General features: G+C 41.8%; 1 protein-coding gene across 2 annotated transcripts in view; it reads right to left on the bottom strand.

Annotated features, from left to right (window-relative positions):
- Nucleotides 1-13494, bottom strand: part of LOC129368610 (roundabout homolog 1-like) — a 96445-nt gene continuing 82951 nt past the window's right edge. Inside the window, exons 11-30 of one of the 2 annotated variants that reach the window (XM_055043658.1) lie at nucleotides 13044-13249; nucleotides 12872-12953; nucleotides 12611-12779; nucleotides 12351-12517; nucleotides 10913-11034; nucleotides 9868-10102; nucleotides 8586-8707; nucleotides 8296-8467; nucleotides 7915-8112; nucleotides 7300-7326; nucleotides 6507-6546; nucleotides 6164-6318; nucleotides 5643-6002; nucleotides 5459-5575; nucleotides 5248-5374; nucleotides 3826-4376; nucleotides 2849-2989; nucleotides 2558-2779; nucleotides 2115-2221; nucleotides 1-2034 (exon numbers count right to left, since the gene is read on the bottom strand). In XM_055043658.1, coding sequence (XP_054899633.1) covers nucleotides 2020-2034; nucleotides 2115-2221; nucleotides 2558-2779; nucleotides 2849-2989; nucleotides 3826-4376; nucleotides 5248-5374; nucleotides 5459-5575; nucleotides 5643-6002; nucleotides 6164-6318; nucleotides 6507-6546; nucleotides 7300-7326; nucleotides 7915-8112; nucleotides 8296-8467; nucleotides 8586-8707; nucleotides 9868-10102; nucleotides 10913-11034; nucleotides 12351-12517; nucleotides 12611-12779; nucleotides 12872-12953; nucleotides 13044-13249 — 3335 coding nt within the window. In that variant the 3' untranslated portion in view covers nucleotides 1-2019. Of the gene's footprint in view, nucleotides 2035-2114; nucleotides 2267-2557; nucleotides 2780-2848; nucleotides 2990-3825; nucleotides 4377-5247; nucleotides 5375-5458; nucleotides 5576-5642; nucleotides 6003-6163; nucleotides 6319-6506; nucleotides 6547-7299; nucleotides 7327-7914; nucleotides 8113-8295; nucleotides 8468-8585; nucleotides 8708-9867; nucleotides 10103-10912; nucleotides 11035-12350; nucleotides 12518-12610; nucleotides 12780-12871; nucleotides 12954-13043; nucleotides 13250-13494 lie in introns of both variants that reach the window. The other variant, XM_055043659.1, reaches the window with a different exon arrangement.

The raw sequence follows: 13494 nt of genomic DNA, 5'->3' as shown, positions 1-13494 counted from the left end.
TAGTGCGTCATTGTTTATTTAAAGTTTATTCAACGTTACATACTGTAGGTGTTTAATAAATTACATACAGAGTAGGGCTGGACATTTTTCATTCATTTTAGCTGGTTTGCTTTTCTTAAAAATAAAAAAAACAAGTTGACCACAATTTAAATCATTATTCTAAAATGCTGATTTGAATAAAGTGAAAAATAGTGGATAAAAGCATCACACCTTATGTTTGAGTGTCATAATTCTTTTGGCAGCCTTACCTCAGTTGAGTGTTAAGAATTTTAAAGGGACAGTTCAAAAAATCTAACATCTGACATGTGTCCACCAAACCATTAATTGTTTCGGCACTGATAATCGACAGGCTAGGTCAAAGGCGCTACTTATCTAAAAGACACTTCAAGAGGAAATTTTAAAAATGAAACCAGTGTCTCATTATCCTCCTCCTGACATATGATAGAGCTGCTAAATAGCTTGAGTTTGTGGGGGGGAAAAAATGTAGAAGAAAAGGGTTTAAATCATCGTAAAGACGAAAAAGTGCTCGCACTGAACAAAATCAAACTGAAGGACCAAGATTTAACAGTTAAAAAAAAAAACAAGAAAATTATAAAGGAATTTATTGACCAAACAAAGACAAGAGCTGGTAGTGATTTGTGGGTTGTTGCTTGCTTGTTAAAGTAGTTTTCGATACTTGATTTGAGAGGCAGCATGTGCTAAGCAGGGTGGGAGATGTTTTCATTAGGAAAGAGCTGATGGTGCTTCATCAAGTCAGATACTGACCAGCTGCCAAAAAGCCCATGATCCTAATTTGAAACAATGCTTGACGAGCCACCATAGGCTTCAAAAGCAAACCCTTCACTCGCTCATTTATCACACCTCTAACTCAGAGTTCCTGTAAGCTTTTCCACGCAGCTCGGCGAGCAGCAGCGATTTGGCTACATGTTCCAATGTGAAAGCTTCTGAACTTCTGAAAGGTGGTCTGGGTGCATTTACGACAAAGTCAGAACAACATATTTGTTTAATATTAATGATACTGACACAACGTTTTGCCAGCATTCACAGTTTAATTATGAGCAGATGTGAGCATGAATACGCTTGTAAGGCATTTCTGCATATAATTGGTGATTTATTGTCCAGCCCTACTCCTGTATTTGTTGCCAAAAGTTAAGGGGATACAGAATTTAATGAACTCAGCACTGAAATCAAGAAATGGAACCAGTCCATGACTATTCTTTTTTTTATATATATATATAATGCCAAATAAAGGGCAAAGCACAAACTTGATTAGAAAAAAAACATGTCCTTCGCTTCGAATCTGCATGCAATTCTCCCAGTACACACAACAAAGATAGCTCAAATTTGAATGAAAGCAGCCGAAAAGCACACAACTCAATGCACATCACAATTGTTAACTCGTTTCCTCAGCCTGACGTAAAGTGATAAAAATGATTAACAGGACTCCGACAGCTGATTTCCTCCTGGTCAAAGTTCATTCAACACTGAATTCAAATAAAATTAAGTGATTGTGCTTTCATAACCAAAGTAGGACAAAGATAATCCAGAGACAAAAATGTACATCACTTAAGAAATAAAGACGAAAACAGTAACACTGTTATATAAAAATCTGAAGCACTTCTGTGGCAGTAAACAATTTACAAGATGGCTGGTAATGACCGTAGTTTAGTTACAGAGAAAGAACAAGACGACGGACAAACAAATATCACACAAACTGCGTCGAGCGTCAGCACTTCGGCGTGCGCTCTTCTCCGCCATCCACTGTGCATTTGTTATATTTTCAAAGGAGCCAGCAGTTCAAGGACCTGAATGCTGGTCATTAAGAAAACAGGAGAAAAAACAAAACAAAACAACAGAAAAAACAAGTCCACCATTTAATATGAGAGCAATTTTTTTTTTAACATCAAATGTGAAATTCAAAGTAGGGAAGGATGTTGTGCAGTATTTTCAGAGTTTATGTCCACATTTTAAAAGCCATAGTCCAGCTGTAGTATATTCCTCTTGAGCTCCTGATGCTTCTTACCTCTTTAGGAACTACGAAGACAAAAATAGACACGTGTATTTCAGTTTGAGTGGATGTTCAACCCATGGAAAACAGCCTTGTTCGTATTTACCTCTTCCACCTGCTCTGTGAGGATGACCTGCTCTCCCTGTTTGGTCCTTGAGCCTCCGCATGACTGAAAGTTTGATGGATTACAGCCCGACTCCCTCTGAGGCTGACCTGACGGGAAAGACGGACGACTGTACAAAAGCACGTCCCCAAATTCTGAAGAAGAGGCATGAAAACAAACAAGCAAGTGGGAAATTACAACAATTGAATGTCTGTATATGACCCCGTCCACCATTTCAACTTTGAAATGCTTCGTAAGGTTTTCTCTTTCCGTTCTTCCATAAAGGCCAGACATATGGAATTTACTAACCTCTTGACCCCTTCCTAGTACAATTGGTTTTGGACTTAAACAAAAATCACACAAGCGCAATCGACGTATTGAGCACCCCTGGTTTAGAGGGTACAGTACTAAACATATTGTCAGTAATGGTGCAACCTCGTCCGTACCTGAATGCTGTCGGTTGTTGTTGTTTCCTTTAGCCCCCTGCGGAACCTTGTCCATTTCTTGACTCTCTCTCTGCTCTGTAGCTCCGTCTCTGACTCTGTGAGTCCCGGCGCTGCCCCGTCTGGCCCGGCCCTGCCCGGAGCCCATCCGAGGCAGGGTTGCCCCCCTCGCTTTGTGGTCGTTGTGGGACGTCTGGTTCGTGAAATTTAGAGGCATGCAAGTGTCTGGGAAAAAGCAGAACAAAATGTGTTAGCACCTTTAGCAGCAAATGTCATAGTTTCTTGTGACTTTACCGTCGCTGAAGATATCTTTGGATTGGTAGTCCTGTTGTCCAGACTGGTTTGGTTTATGGCGTCTGGGCCTTTTGTGTGTTATCGCAGGACTCATGTTGCTGTCCGTTGACATGGGGCTGCTTGCTCGCTGGTGCCGCCGACCTGAAGTCATGACAAACTCTGGTTACACAAAAGAATAAATTGCACACAGTAATTTTGGACATTTTCTTAAAGGGCCAGGATTACGTGTTTTTCGGTCACTTTGCCCCAGGGCAGTTGTTTCTCCAATCCACTGATGCCATCATCAGCGTGTGAATGTGCCTTTGGAGATCTCAATTTGATTTAAAGGCATTATAAATAAAATCTATTATTATTAGTATTATTTTTATTATTATAGACAAAATTTGTAGCTTAATGGTTTTGAATGTGGCCTCTGTTTCTTTAAGAATGTCCTGCTCTTCCCAACGTTTTGCCTTCAGGAAGTCATCACAACGTTGCTCCTCTATTAATGTTTTAACAATGTTTTTATCAGCTTTTAATTGAGAAGTAACCCGTATGATGAGCTAAGCAGACATGCAGTTCCACCAGTTGTTTGCTAATTGCTGCTGGCTAGTCTGACGGAGCTGAGTGTGGGTATTGCAGCTCTGAGGAGGTGCTCCACCCTCAAATGCAGCACTCGGTCCCCCCACCACATATTCACAGGTGAAAGGTTGCCACGGGAGACTAAAGGATTTCTCAAACATGCAGAAAGAATCAAAGCAACACTCCAGGTAGGTTTCTGATGATTATATGACATAACTGCCCCTTGAAGATTGGAAAAAAAAAAACTGGTTTTGGTATTGCCTGCTTTTGTTGCCAGACATCTGTGATCCTACTTTGACATTTACGTTGCATGCTGCCCTAGACTTGGACAGACATAAAGTCATGTTATAAACTAATAAGTGAAGGGGAAAAAAAAACAGGAGGTGGATTAAAGACAAACCAAACATCTGTCTCACCTGGCACCTCTGGGTACCTGCACACACGCAGGCCTACAATATCCCTGGAAGAGGCAACAGCCTGGTTGAAATCGCCGTCTGTGAAGAAAGAGCCCTCTGAGGTGCTGACGACACTGGACCTGCCTGACGAGATGTTATCCTCAGACGCTGAGCCCCAGCTGTTGACCATAGACCCTGTGACCGATCTGTCCAGATCCCCGGTGCTGGAGGCCGGCGTCTGCTCCAGACCTTGGAGGAGCAGCTTGTGCGGAGAGACATGGTGCGGCTGCTGCTTGTGCTTCAGGTGGTGCTGGGATTGGCTGTAGAGATCTTCCGCCAGCGTGGCCTCCGTCTCCTCGTCGACCTCCTCCTCGTTCTCCTCCGGTCCGTCTGTGTCCAGTATTGAGCAGTAGGTGTGGGCAAGGTGTTCGGCTCCATCCTGCAGGCCGTTGCTGAGGTCTCCCTGCGGTGGAGCGGTGGGTACGCCGCTACAGGACGCTTCAGTAGTAGATGAGGCTACTCCTCTGACCGGGGGAGTGGGGCAGCTGTCCAGTCTCTCCTCCGGATCAAAGCTGGTAAGAATAAGAAAGGAAAAGGAAAAGACAAGGTAGAGTCTTAAGCCAATGAGGTGTAGTGACAGTCGGAAACGGTTTCTGAAAAATACAGAGTGATTATTGAATTTGAAAATAAGCTTGGCTTTTTTTAATATAACTTGATGTATTGCACATTTTTAGAAGCAGCTCCAAATATACCAAGTATACTGGGAAATAATGAAACAAAAACCTGATAGAGACTGCAAGAGATACAACAGAATGCTGTAGATCACAGCCTACTTATGTGTCAGAATGGCGTAATCAAAGTCCAGACTTAAATCCAAGTGAGCTGGAGATGTCTAGAGAAGAATGAGTAACACTTCAGTTTCTGCAAGGACAGACAAAACATTTACAGCTGTTACTGCGGCAAAAGGTCGTTACATGAAGGACTAACCCAGCCAGGCTGAAAATAAAGGAGTTCCACATTTGTATTTAACATAAAAAGTTTTTTCTTCCACCCTTCCACCATCTCTGAGCAACTTTCCACACAGCACCGTTCAGATTTTATTTGGCATGATCCTTAATTGTTATTGCGACAATCATGAACTGCGTTCAACAATTACATAAATCTGTCTCCTACAGATTAATGGAATAGACTAAACTTATAAAACTGAGAAAAACAGAGCATTTAAGAGAAAAAAAAACACTACATACACACACACACTAAAAAGAAATACAGAAATGTGGTTTTAAATAGCTGTTTCAAAACATACTTTTAATCCGACAAACAAACCTCTACAGCACATGTTCCAACAACATTTCTTGTTGAACATGACACTATAAGTTACTATGAAGCTACTGCAATGCTGATCAAAGAGTCACGTTGTGCGTCTTCCGTCTTGTTTTGTACCTCCTCTCCATGGGCAGACTGTAGTCGGAGGCCCAGGCGTTCGGATCAGACACGGCGCCCCCCCAGCTCACTGCATTGTGTTTGGGAATCTTCTGAGCCCGCAGTCCTTTCTTTTGATTTTGACTCCCTGAGAAAGGAAGACACTGGAAATGAATGCAGGCTGGCTCTCATGGATATTAACGCAGTGCATTGGGACAGGTGATGCCCTCACCTGAGGTGCTGTTGCTGCCTCTGTCTGAGCTCTGGTGGGAGCCTCCTGTGCTGTGGTCGCGGGTCTGGTTGTACGGCATGGTTTTGGGGTGGATCATGCCCTCGCTTCCCTGTAGATCTGGAAACATCTTTCGTGTCAATTTTGAAATTTATACAAAGAAAAGAACATGCGATTTGCCACATACCGTTGCAGCTCTGCTCGGCTGTGCTGTGCTGCATCAGTGCTGCCATCTCCTTGGGTATCGGCGGCAGGTTGGGCGGCTGCTTCCAACAAGGTATATCCGGGGGCTCGGCCGCACAGCCACCGGCGGCGGCCTTGTTTTTGATGTTGGCCTGAATGAGCTGCGTGGTGGCGTACGGTATGGGCTCGTACGTGCCTGACGAGTCTCCTCCTGGGCTCGTGTAGCAAAAGTTGGAGTTGTTGAACGTCTTAATCTCAGTGAGCTTGTTGGAGAGATTCACATCGCTGTATATGGGGGTCTCAGAACCAAGCTGTCCCCCTTGCTTGTTTTCTGGGTGGTTTCCATAGTTGGCAATGCAGTCAGCTGAGGAGGAGAAACAAAGCAGCACATGAACAAAGCAATAACACAAGAAGCTATAAATCTCCAAGCATTGCTGCAAGGTGTTGGTGTTTTATTAGTGATAGAGGCTGTATTTCACAAGCATCTCTGTGAGCTATGAAGTGTTTTTTTTTTTTTGCTCTAACCTGGTCGGCTGTATGTTGTCATGTTGCTGTCACTGGTGCCGTTGCCGTTGTTGCAGCAGTTGATGCTGCAGTCCTTATGATTGGCACATGCGTTTGGCCAGTTGTCTGGCAGCCACAGCTGGTTTAGAGGCTCGCCCATGCTGAGAGGGACAGGCCTGCAACAAGGAGGATCACAGTGCTGTCAATCTAAAACCCGCTGATATTGTTTATACAGAAGAACAGGAGCAAGCGGCTGAGACGACTTTAAGCGTGGGAAGACATCTCCCCCTAGTGTTTCTGCAGGGAAACTGGCATTTTCTCTCTTAGACGTCATGTATCAAAATGGGACAAAAATATCAGTCACCTGCCAGCTCCGCACACAGAGTCTCCTCTTTGATATGCCACTGAGAAGACAAAAGCAAAGAAAAAAAGACGTTCAACTTTGATAAAATAAAAGCGAAAATGCCAACAGTAAAGACAGCCAAGAAAAACAGTGGGAAAAAAAAGTGAAGTCAAGTCTGTATACCTCAATACATACTTTCTTTTAATTACTTTGTGTTTACTAGCTTATTTTCATTGCATCTACACATTTCTGCATAGTAATTCAGCCAGGATAACCAATATTATTGTGCTGATAGACCAGGTTATGACGAGACAATCTGCTGTTTCCTTGTGCAAAATGAGCTCCTTATAATTCTGATTGCCCGTATTTATTTCATTTAGAGAAAACAAACATAAGTCAGAAATCAATTCTCATCAGTTTGAACTTTAAAGCTTTAACTCTGAATTTCTAAAATATCCTATTCTCTGCATGAGCTGTTTATTTTGTTTTGTTTTTTTTGTCCTTTTACGCTTGTCTGGCTCAGACTGGTTACTTGGGAATCAGAAATTAAAATTCGGATCACTTTTCGGTCAGTAAAAGAACCGCATATGGTACTGCCAGGTGTCGATAATACTTGTAGATGTTATCAGTTTACCCAGAATATACAAAAAAACATATTTATTTCCTAATCCTAAACAGAAATCAGCTTAGGCTAAAACTGGTCGCCACCCAAAACAGATATTGGAAATTCATCCCAAAATCCCAAGTCAGTGCATCTTTAGAATGAAGAAGATCTACAACAAAAATATTATTCATCAGGCTATAAAGTACATACCTGTAGGCGTAAATGTAAAAGATGGGACTGTGGAGAAAAATAAGCAAGGAAAAAATTAGTAAAACCATAAAATAATGAAAAAAATAACTACTCTTTTATCAAAGATATAGGCTGGTGTTCAGAGGAACACATTCTTCGATGTGTGCTTTTAAATGTAAGCCGTAAGCCTCTTCTGCAAATGCTGCTTGTCTTTTCAATTTGAGCTTCCAGGTGAAGGTTAATGAAGGGGGCAGCCTGACAGACAGCAGAAACACTGTGGCAGATTTAAGCTTGGCAGCTTGACAGCTCTTTACCTCTAAACACTGTGGTGCACTGACAAAATGGCGCTCTACAAATATGTGATTAAAGGCCACTGAATGTCTACACAGCCAAGAATGCAAATATGTCAAAGGATGATTAGACCAGAGACCATTTTCCCCTTTGATCTCATTTGCTTATCACCAGGAAGGTTTCCCTTAATATAATTGCAATGATGACTTGTGTGGTGGCAAAATGTCAGTGTTTGATGGCCACCCTAATTATAATATTATTCAACACAGGCACTCCAAATTTAATATCCCGAGTCTCTGCAAATTATTTCATGAGCTAAAACAGGGAAAGAACACAGGAACACACCCTTCCGGATGCCAGTGTATGTGCTGCTGAGGCCACTCCTCTTCTTGCGATGCCGGTACAGCCACACGCTGAAAATCATGAGGATGAGCCAGCAGGTGGCGCCAATGCCTGCGATAAAAGCCGGCTGCTTCACCACCTCTGAGATCTGGGACAAGGTGTCTCTTTTTTCACCGATGTCCATCATCTGGCCGGCAGAATCTGACCGACAAAAAGCAGGACATAAAAAGTTGTGTAAATAAAAATAAAAATGTAAAAGCTATCCAGAAGTTATTGACAACTAAGTGAATTTTATATATTTTTAAAAAAACGAACGCAAGGAACAGAAACCTCGAACTAAATGCCACCCAGCAGTCCGCTGTCCTGTTCAGAGGGAACAATTACCTAATTGAAAGAACGCTACATCACTCTTGATTCCGGGCCCAGCATCGTTGCTTGCTGCAACTTCCACACTGTAGCGAATTCCTGGAGCCAGACTGGGAATGAGCACAGAGAAGGTGGACCCATCCACCGACTGATTCACATGGTAGCGGCTCTCATTACCCAGGCACCAGATCTGTGGAAAACACAATGAGAAGATGACAACGCTTGCCAGAGGGACACGTTCAACAACACAGTGAGACAAAATAATACTAATAAAAACAGGACGGATTTGAGCTGAGGTATTTTTAGACCTTGTATTCCTGAATGATTCCGTCCTCTCCCGCCTCTGGAGGTGGCTTCCAGGAAATAAGGATAGCAGTCCCATTGGCATCGCTCTTCGTGACTGTAACACCCTGGGGAGCTCTTCTCGGGGCTAAAACAGGAATACACACACTTGGCAACAGGCACATGAAGGAAGACTTATCTGCTACGGTTTTGCACTGAATACAGCAATACATCATTTCTCTATTGCCACATAATCTTTTAATAACACAAAAAGCCTTGCAAGAGAGTTCATACACATTGAACTTAATCACATTTCGTCACATCACAACTAGAACCTGCAATGCAATAATGTTTGCTACAATCATCGCACAAATAATCTAAACGTTTGCAAAATTTCTGATAAATAAACTTCATGATCATAACCATAACCTAGAAAGTACACATAACTCACCAAAATGTGATTTAATTGTGAATAAATGGCAAAACTGAGACTAAACTGGAGCTCTAGCTCTAGAGATGTATAAAAAAGGCTTAGCCTGTTCTACTAGCCAAGCTTGTGCTAGGCTGATGATAGCTTGTGCTGCCATCTTAGCAGCACAGGCTAATGTTAAATCTGTCTTCTGAAAAATGGAAAGACTGTGGTACTACTGTAAACCTACCAAAACAACTCAACTTAAAGGATTTATCAAATAAACAGTCAGAAGGCCAATGGTAGGTCTGGAGGAGCTTAGGTAAGAACATCTGTTGACTTTGACACTTTTCCTTTCTCCCAGTATCAGGTCTTTATGGAAAAGTGGAAAGAAGACAGTCATTGCTGAAATAATATCTTTAGAAATCCTGTCTGCAGTTTCCTATAAGTCACGTAGGAGGGACAGTAGGCTGGAGACATACAGGCAGAGGTACCATGGAATAGTTTGTATCAAAACAAGGTTGGAAAACGTCTGTCTACAGATGCTCTCCATCTACATCCTCTGAGTATTGCAAGAAGAATGGGCAAAAAAATGTCAGCCTTTAGACATCCAAGGATGTTAGCAACACTCTTACAATCAATGGAAGTGGCTGTAATTGCAGCAAAATGTACTTCTGTAAAGTACTTTCTTTTAACTCACTTTTGAGATTTTTGCTTTACTTCTACCTCACCGTTTTTAGTAACCTTGTGTTCTTCTACCTCATAAAAGCTGAAGAACGTTGAAGGTTTGTAGCTGCAACGTGTGAAAAAATTCAGGACGTATGAGTATGTTACAAGGCTCTGTAGTTCCAGCTGGACCTTCTCGCCTATATTTAAAGAAACTGTTCTAAAATAATCACCTTCTTCCAATGTCCTGACAACCTTCACCTCACTGTCAGCTCCTTGGAACTCATCAAAGAAAGGTCGCACTTTGAACTCGTAGATGCATCCCTTCTTTAGCTGACTGATCACCACCCCATCCTCCGGCAGGGCACGCGCCTCCAGAACAGCCCACTGCGATTCCGGCTGCCCGTGCTCCGCAGATACCCTGTAAAGCACCTTGTAGCCCTGGATGTAAGGGGACTGCTGTTCCACCTGCAAAACATTCAATTCAAATAACGTTACTTCACCCCGAGAGGCAATTTTCAGGCACTCGAATAGTATGAACAGACTCAAGGGTGACAGCTCAATCAATAAAATTCACACATCTTTATAAATATGTAAATTTATAAGTACGTCATATAATAATAATGTGATCACACAGCCCTTTAAATGTGAACCAGTACAAGTCTTGGTTTGCGTTCAACATCCTGTAGGAAGAATGTATGAAAGCTTACTAACCCTACTTCTCCTATTAACTTCCACAGATGAAATGTAAATTCTCTGTGCAAACCACAATCTGAGGTCATTAATAGTTTCCACTCAGCATGGTTTGAGAAAAAAACAAGCAAAAAGACAACTAAGCACTTTCCATTTAAACCACATGATTTTTGGCAAAGGGTGCCTGAAAGAATTTCTGAGCAGACACCCACACAGAAAAATGCCGCTGGCATCGTTGTATCTGTTCGAAGCTAAACTCAATGGGTAACAAAGATCAATTCATTTGTTGCTGCACTGAACCAACTCTCTACCATCTTAGCAGCACAGAATGCATAATCGAGTATATTTATGATTTCTTCCAACACAATGGACAATGCTGCTGACACTAACCACTACTTAGTCTCATGTCTGTTGAAAATGTAGTCGTTAATCTATCACCAACTCTCATTTTCCAAGGCTGGCTATTAACCCAAAACACCAGACGTGTGTTTGTGTATTGCCGTGTTTGACTTTTCATCTCATTTATCTTAATTTTGGGAGCTGTGAGGGCATCTATCGGCAGCACAGCCAACATGATGAACTCACCATCCAGTGCACCCGGACAGCTGACGATGACAGGACCGTCGGTGTGTGTAGGTGGATCACAACATCTCCCAGCTCTCTCTGGATGTGACGGTGGTCCACCCCATGAATGGTGGAGGAGCTGTCTGTGTGTAGAACAAGGGAAAAACGTTAAACACTTAACATTTTCTCACGCTATACAGTAGAAGTGTGGGATTTTATGGAAAAGACCAATAAAAAAAAACAACAACAAAAAAAAAACGTCATGGCAGTAAATTGGACGGAAAATTTTAGACGGGTTTTCACAACTTTTTTAAAAATCTGAAAAGTATGATGTGTTCTGGGTTATATTGCTGCTGCTGATAAGTCAGGCTCAATGGAAAGCACTTTTCCTACAGTGGCCCTGAAGTGCAAACCACATCCACAAAATCATTCAACACAAGTACAAATTTAAAAACACAACATAGTCAAAATCACACCAACATCTAAAAGCACTACTGAATTACCTTTATGATACAAAATTAATTCACAGAATTTAACAGATGTGAGTTAATGCTGCTCCACACTTGTGTACGGTAGGTGGCAGTATACACATTGAACTTGTTTGCGATCCACCATAGTAGAAAAGAAGAAGAAGTAGCAACTGCTATCCAATGATATTTTGAGTTGGGACATACTAAGAAGTGCAGCTTTGTTCTTTTTCACAGTTTGGGGGATTGGTCATAGCGCTGTGCATGTCTGCCTTTATATCTAAACAAACAACAAAATAATTTCCGGTTCGAAAATGAAAAGTGGTGTCGTGTTAGCTTTCCCACTCAGACTTACTAGCTTTCCCACTCAGACTTACCTTTATCGATGTGTTAATGCCGTTGTGTTTTTTTAATTTTAATTGCATTTAGTTACTGTTGTGTTTTCCTATTTTGTAGTTGTGTTCTTTTAATTTGTAATTATGAGTAATTAATGTTGTGCTTTTTAATTCGTGGTTAGGTTTAGTGATTTGTTCTTGTGGTTTAAGTCATGCCACAGAGTCCTAATTGAACTTAGGTCTGGACTTTGCCAAGAACATTCTAGCACCTAAATGTGTCTTGAGAAGTGCTGGGACAGCAGTTTATCTGAGGGCTTTAAACCATTGCAAATTTTACAAGTTAAATATGCTGTTGGTTGCACTAGAGTTTCTTTAGGGGTATCAGAGCAAAGGGGTTTGAATTCAGAACAACATTTTTATATTCTTATTTGAAAAATGATGTGTGATTTTACTGCCACTTCTCTACCTTGCGCTACTCTTTGTTGATGTCAAAAAATCTAACAGATTAAACTTTGCGGTTATAAAAATAAAAAGTTGAAAGAATTTGAATACTTTTGCCAGCCCCACTAACATCAAGATAGTATCTGAAATGTAACGATTCTCTGAGGTTTAAGGTCCTTGCTAGAAGTGAAGTGAAAATTGAGACCTTACACTTACCTTGAGTTCTGACTGAGTCAGAGATTGGACTGGGATCACTGAGGCCATAAATATTACTGGCTCTGACCATGAAGACATAAACAGCTCCAGGTTTCAGATTAGCCAGAACATAGGACTCAGTCTTCACATGCTCTGCTAAGGTCACCCATCTGTTTCCTAACGTATAACTGCGGAAAGACAAGGAGGGATCAAATCAGATACATGCAACTTAATACCACAAAATATGACGTAAATTCAAAAAGAGAACATATATATCTAACCTGAATGCTTCAATTAAGTAGGATGTGGGCGCTACGCCAGGATTAGTGCTGGATTTCCATGACAGTGTGACAGACGTCCGGCTGACATTAGAGACTTCAGGTCTAGACGGAGCCCCGGGAATCAGGTTGGAATCTTTGGGATGACTGGACTGGACAACAACGCCAAACTCTGCCACAGAGAGCGCAATAAATTTACTAAAATATGAACTTCACAGTAACCATCAGGAGGAAGAATAAAATCCCTGTGTACGAATAAAACACCTTCCACTTGAAGATAAGCGGTCCAGGAAGCCTCTCCACTTGGACTAGAAGCAACACATGTGTAGAATCCTGAATCGCCCAGCTGACGAGAAAAGATTCAAGCGCACAGGTTAACCGGTCGACTTGGCGAAAAGCCTGGTCTTCACAATTGCTGTTGTACCTTAGGACTTACCTTTGCATAGTGGATCTTCAGTGACCCGGCTTCTGTTAGGGAAATCCGAGAATCCACTGGAGAGACGACTGTGCCGTCCTTCTTCCAGTGGACAGTGGGAGGCGGAACGCCGACAGTTTGGCAACCCAGCACTGCTGTGCTGTCAACGGGAACCGTCTGATTGACGGGACCCTGCCGGATGACGGGAGGGGGGTGCTCTGATCCAGCTGTGAGAAAACAAAAAAATGGGAAAGGTGAAAAAAATGACTCAATGAGAATACTTCTAACATTGTACATTAAACACAGCAACAAAGCAACTGACTAGAACAAAGTATCTTATTCTCTTGAGAAAAATAAATGGATAAGGACTTAAGCAGACTGTTATTTTTACCTCGCAAAAAAAAAAAAAAACAAAACCAGTGAGTTGTTTATTTTGACTCATGTGCTAGGTCTTTGTTTTTGTTCATTTGCA

The sequence above is a fragment of the Poeciliopsis prolifica genome, unplaced genomic scaffold (assembly GCF_027474105.1).
Source record: "Poeciliopsis prolifica strain line A6 unplaced genomic scaffold, Auburn_PproV2 SCAFFOLD019, whole genome shotgun sequence".
Classification (NCBI taxonomy): domain Eukaryota; kingdom Metazoa; phylum Chordata; class Actinopteri; order Cyprinodontiformes; family Poeciliidae; genus Poeciliopsis; species Poeciliopsis prolifica.
Note: the sequence above shows the minus strand (reverse complement) of the source record. Positions and strands in the feature narration are given on the sequence as shown.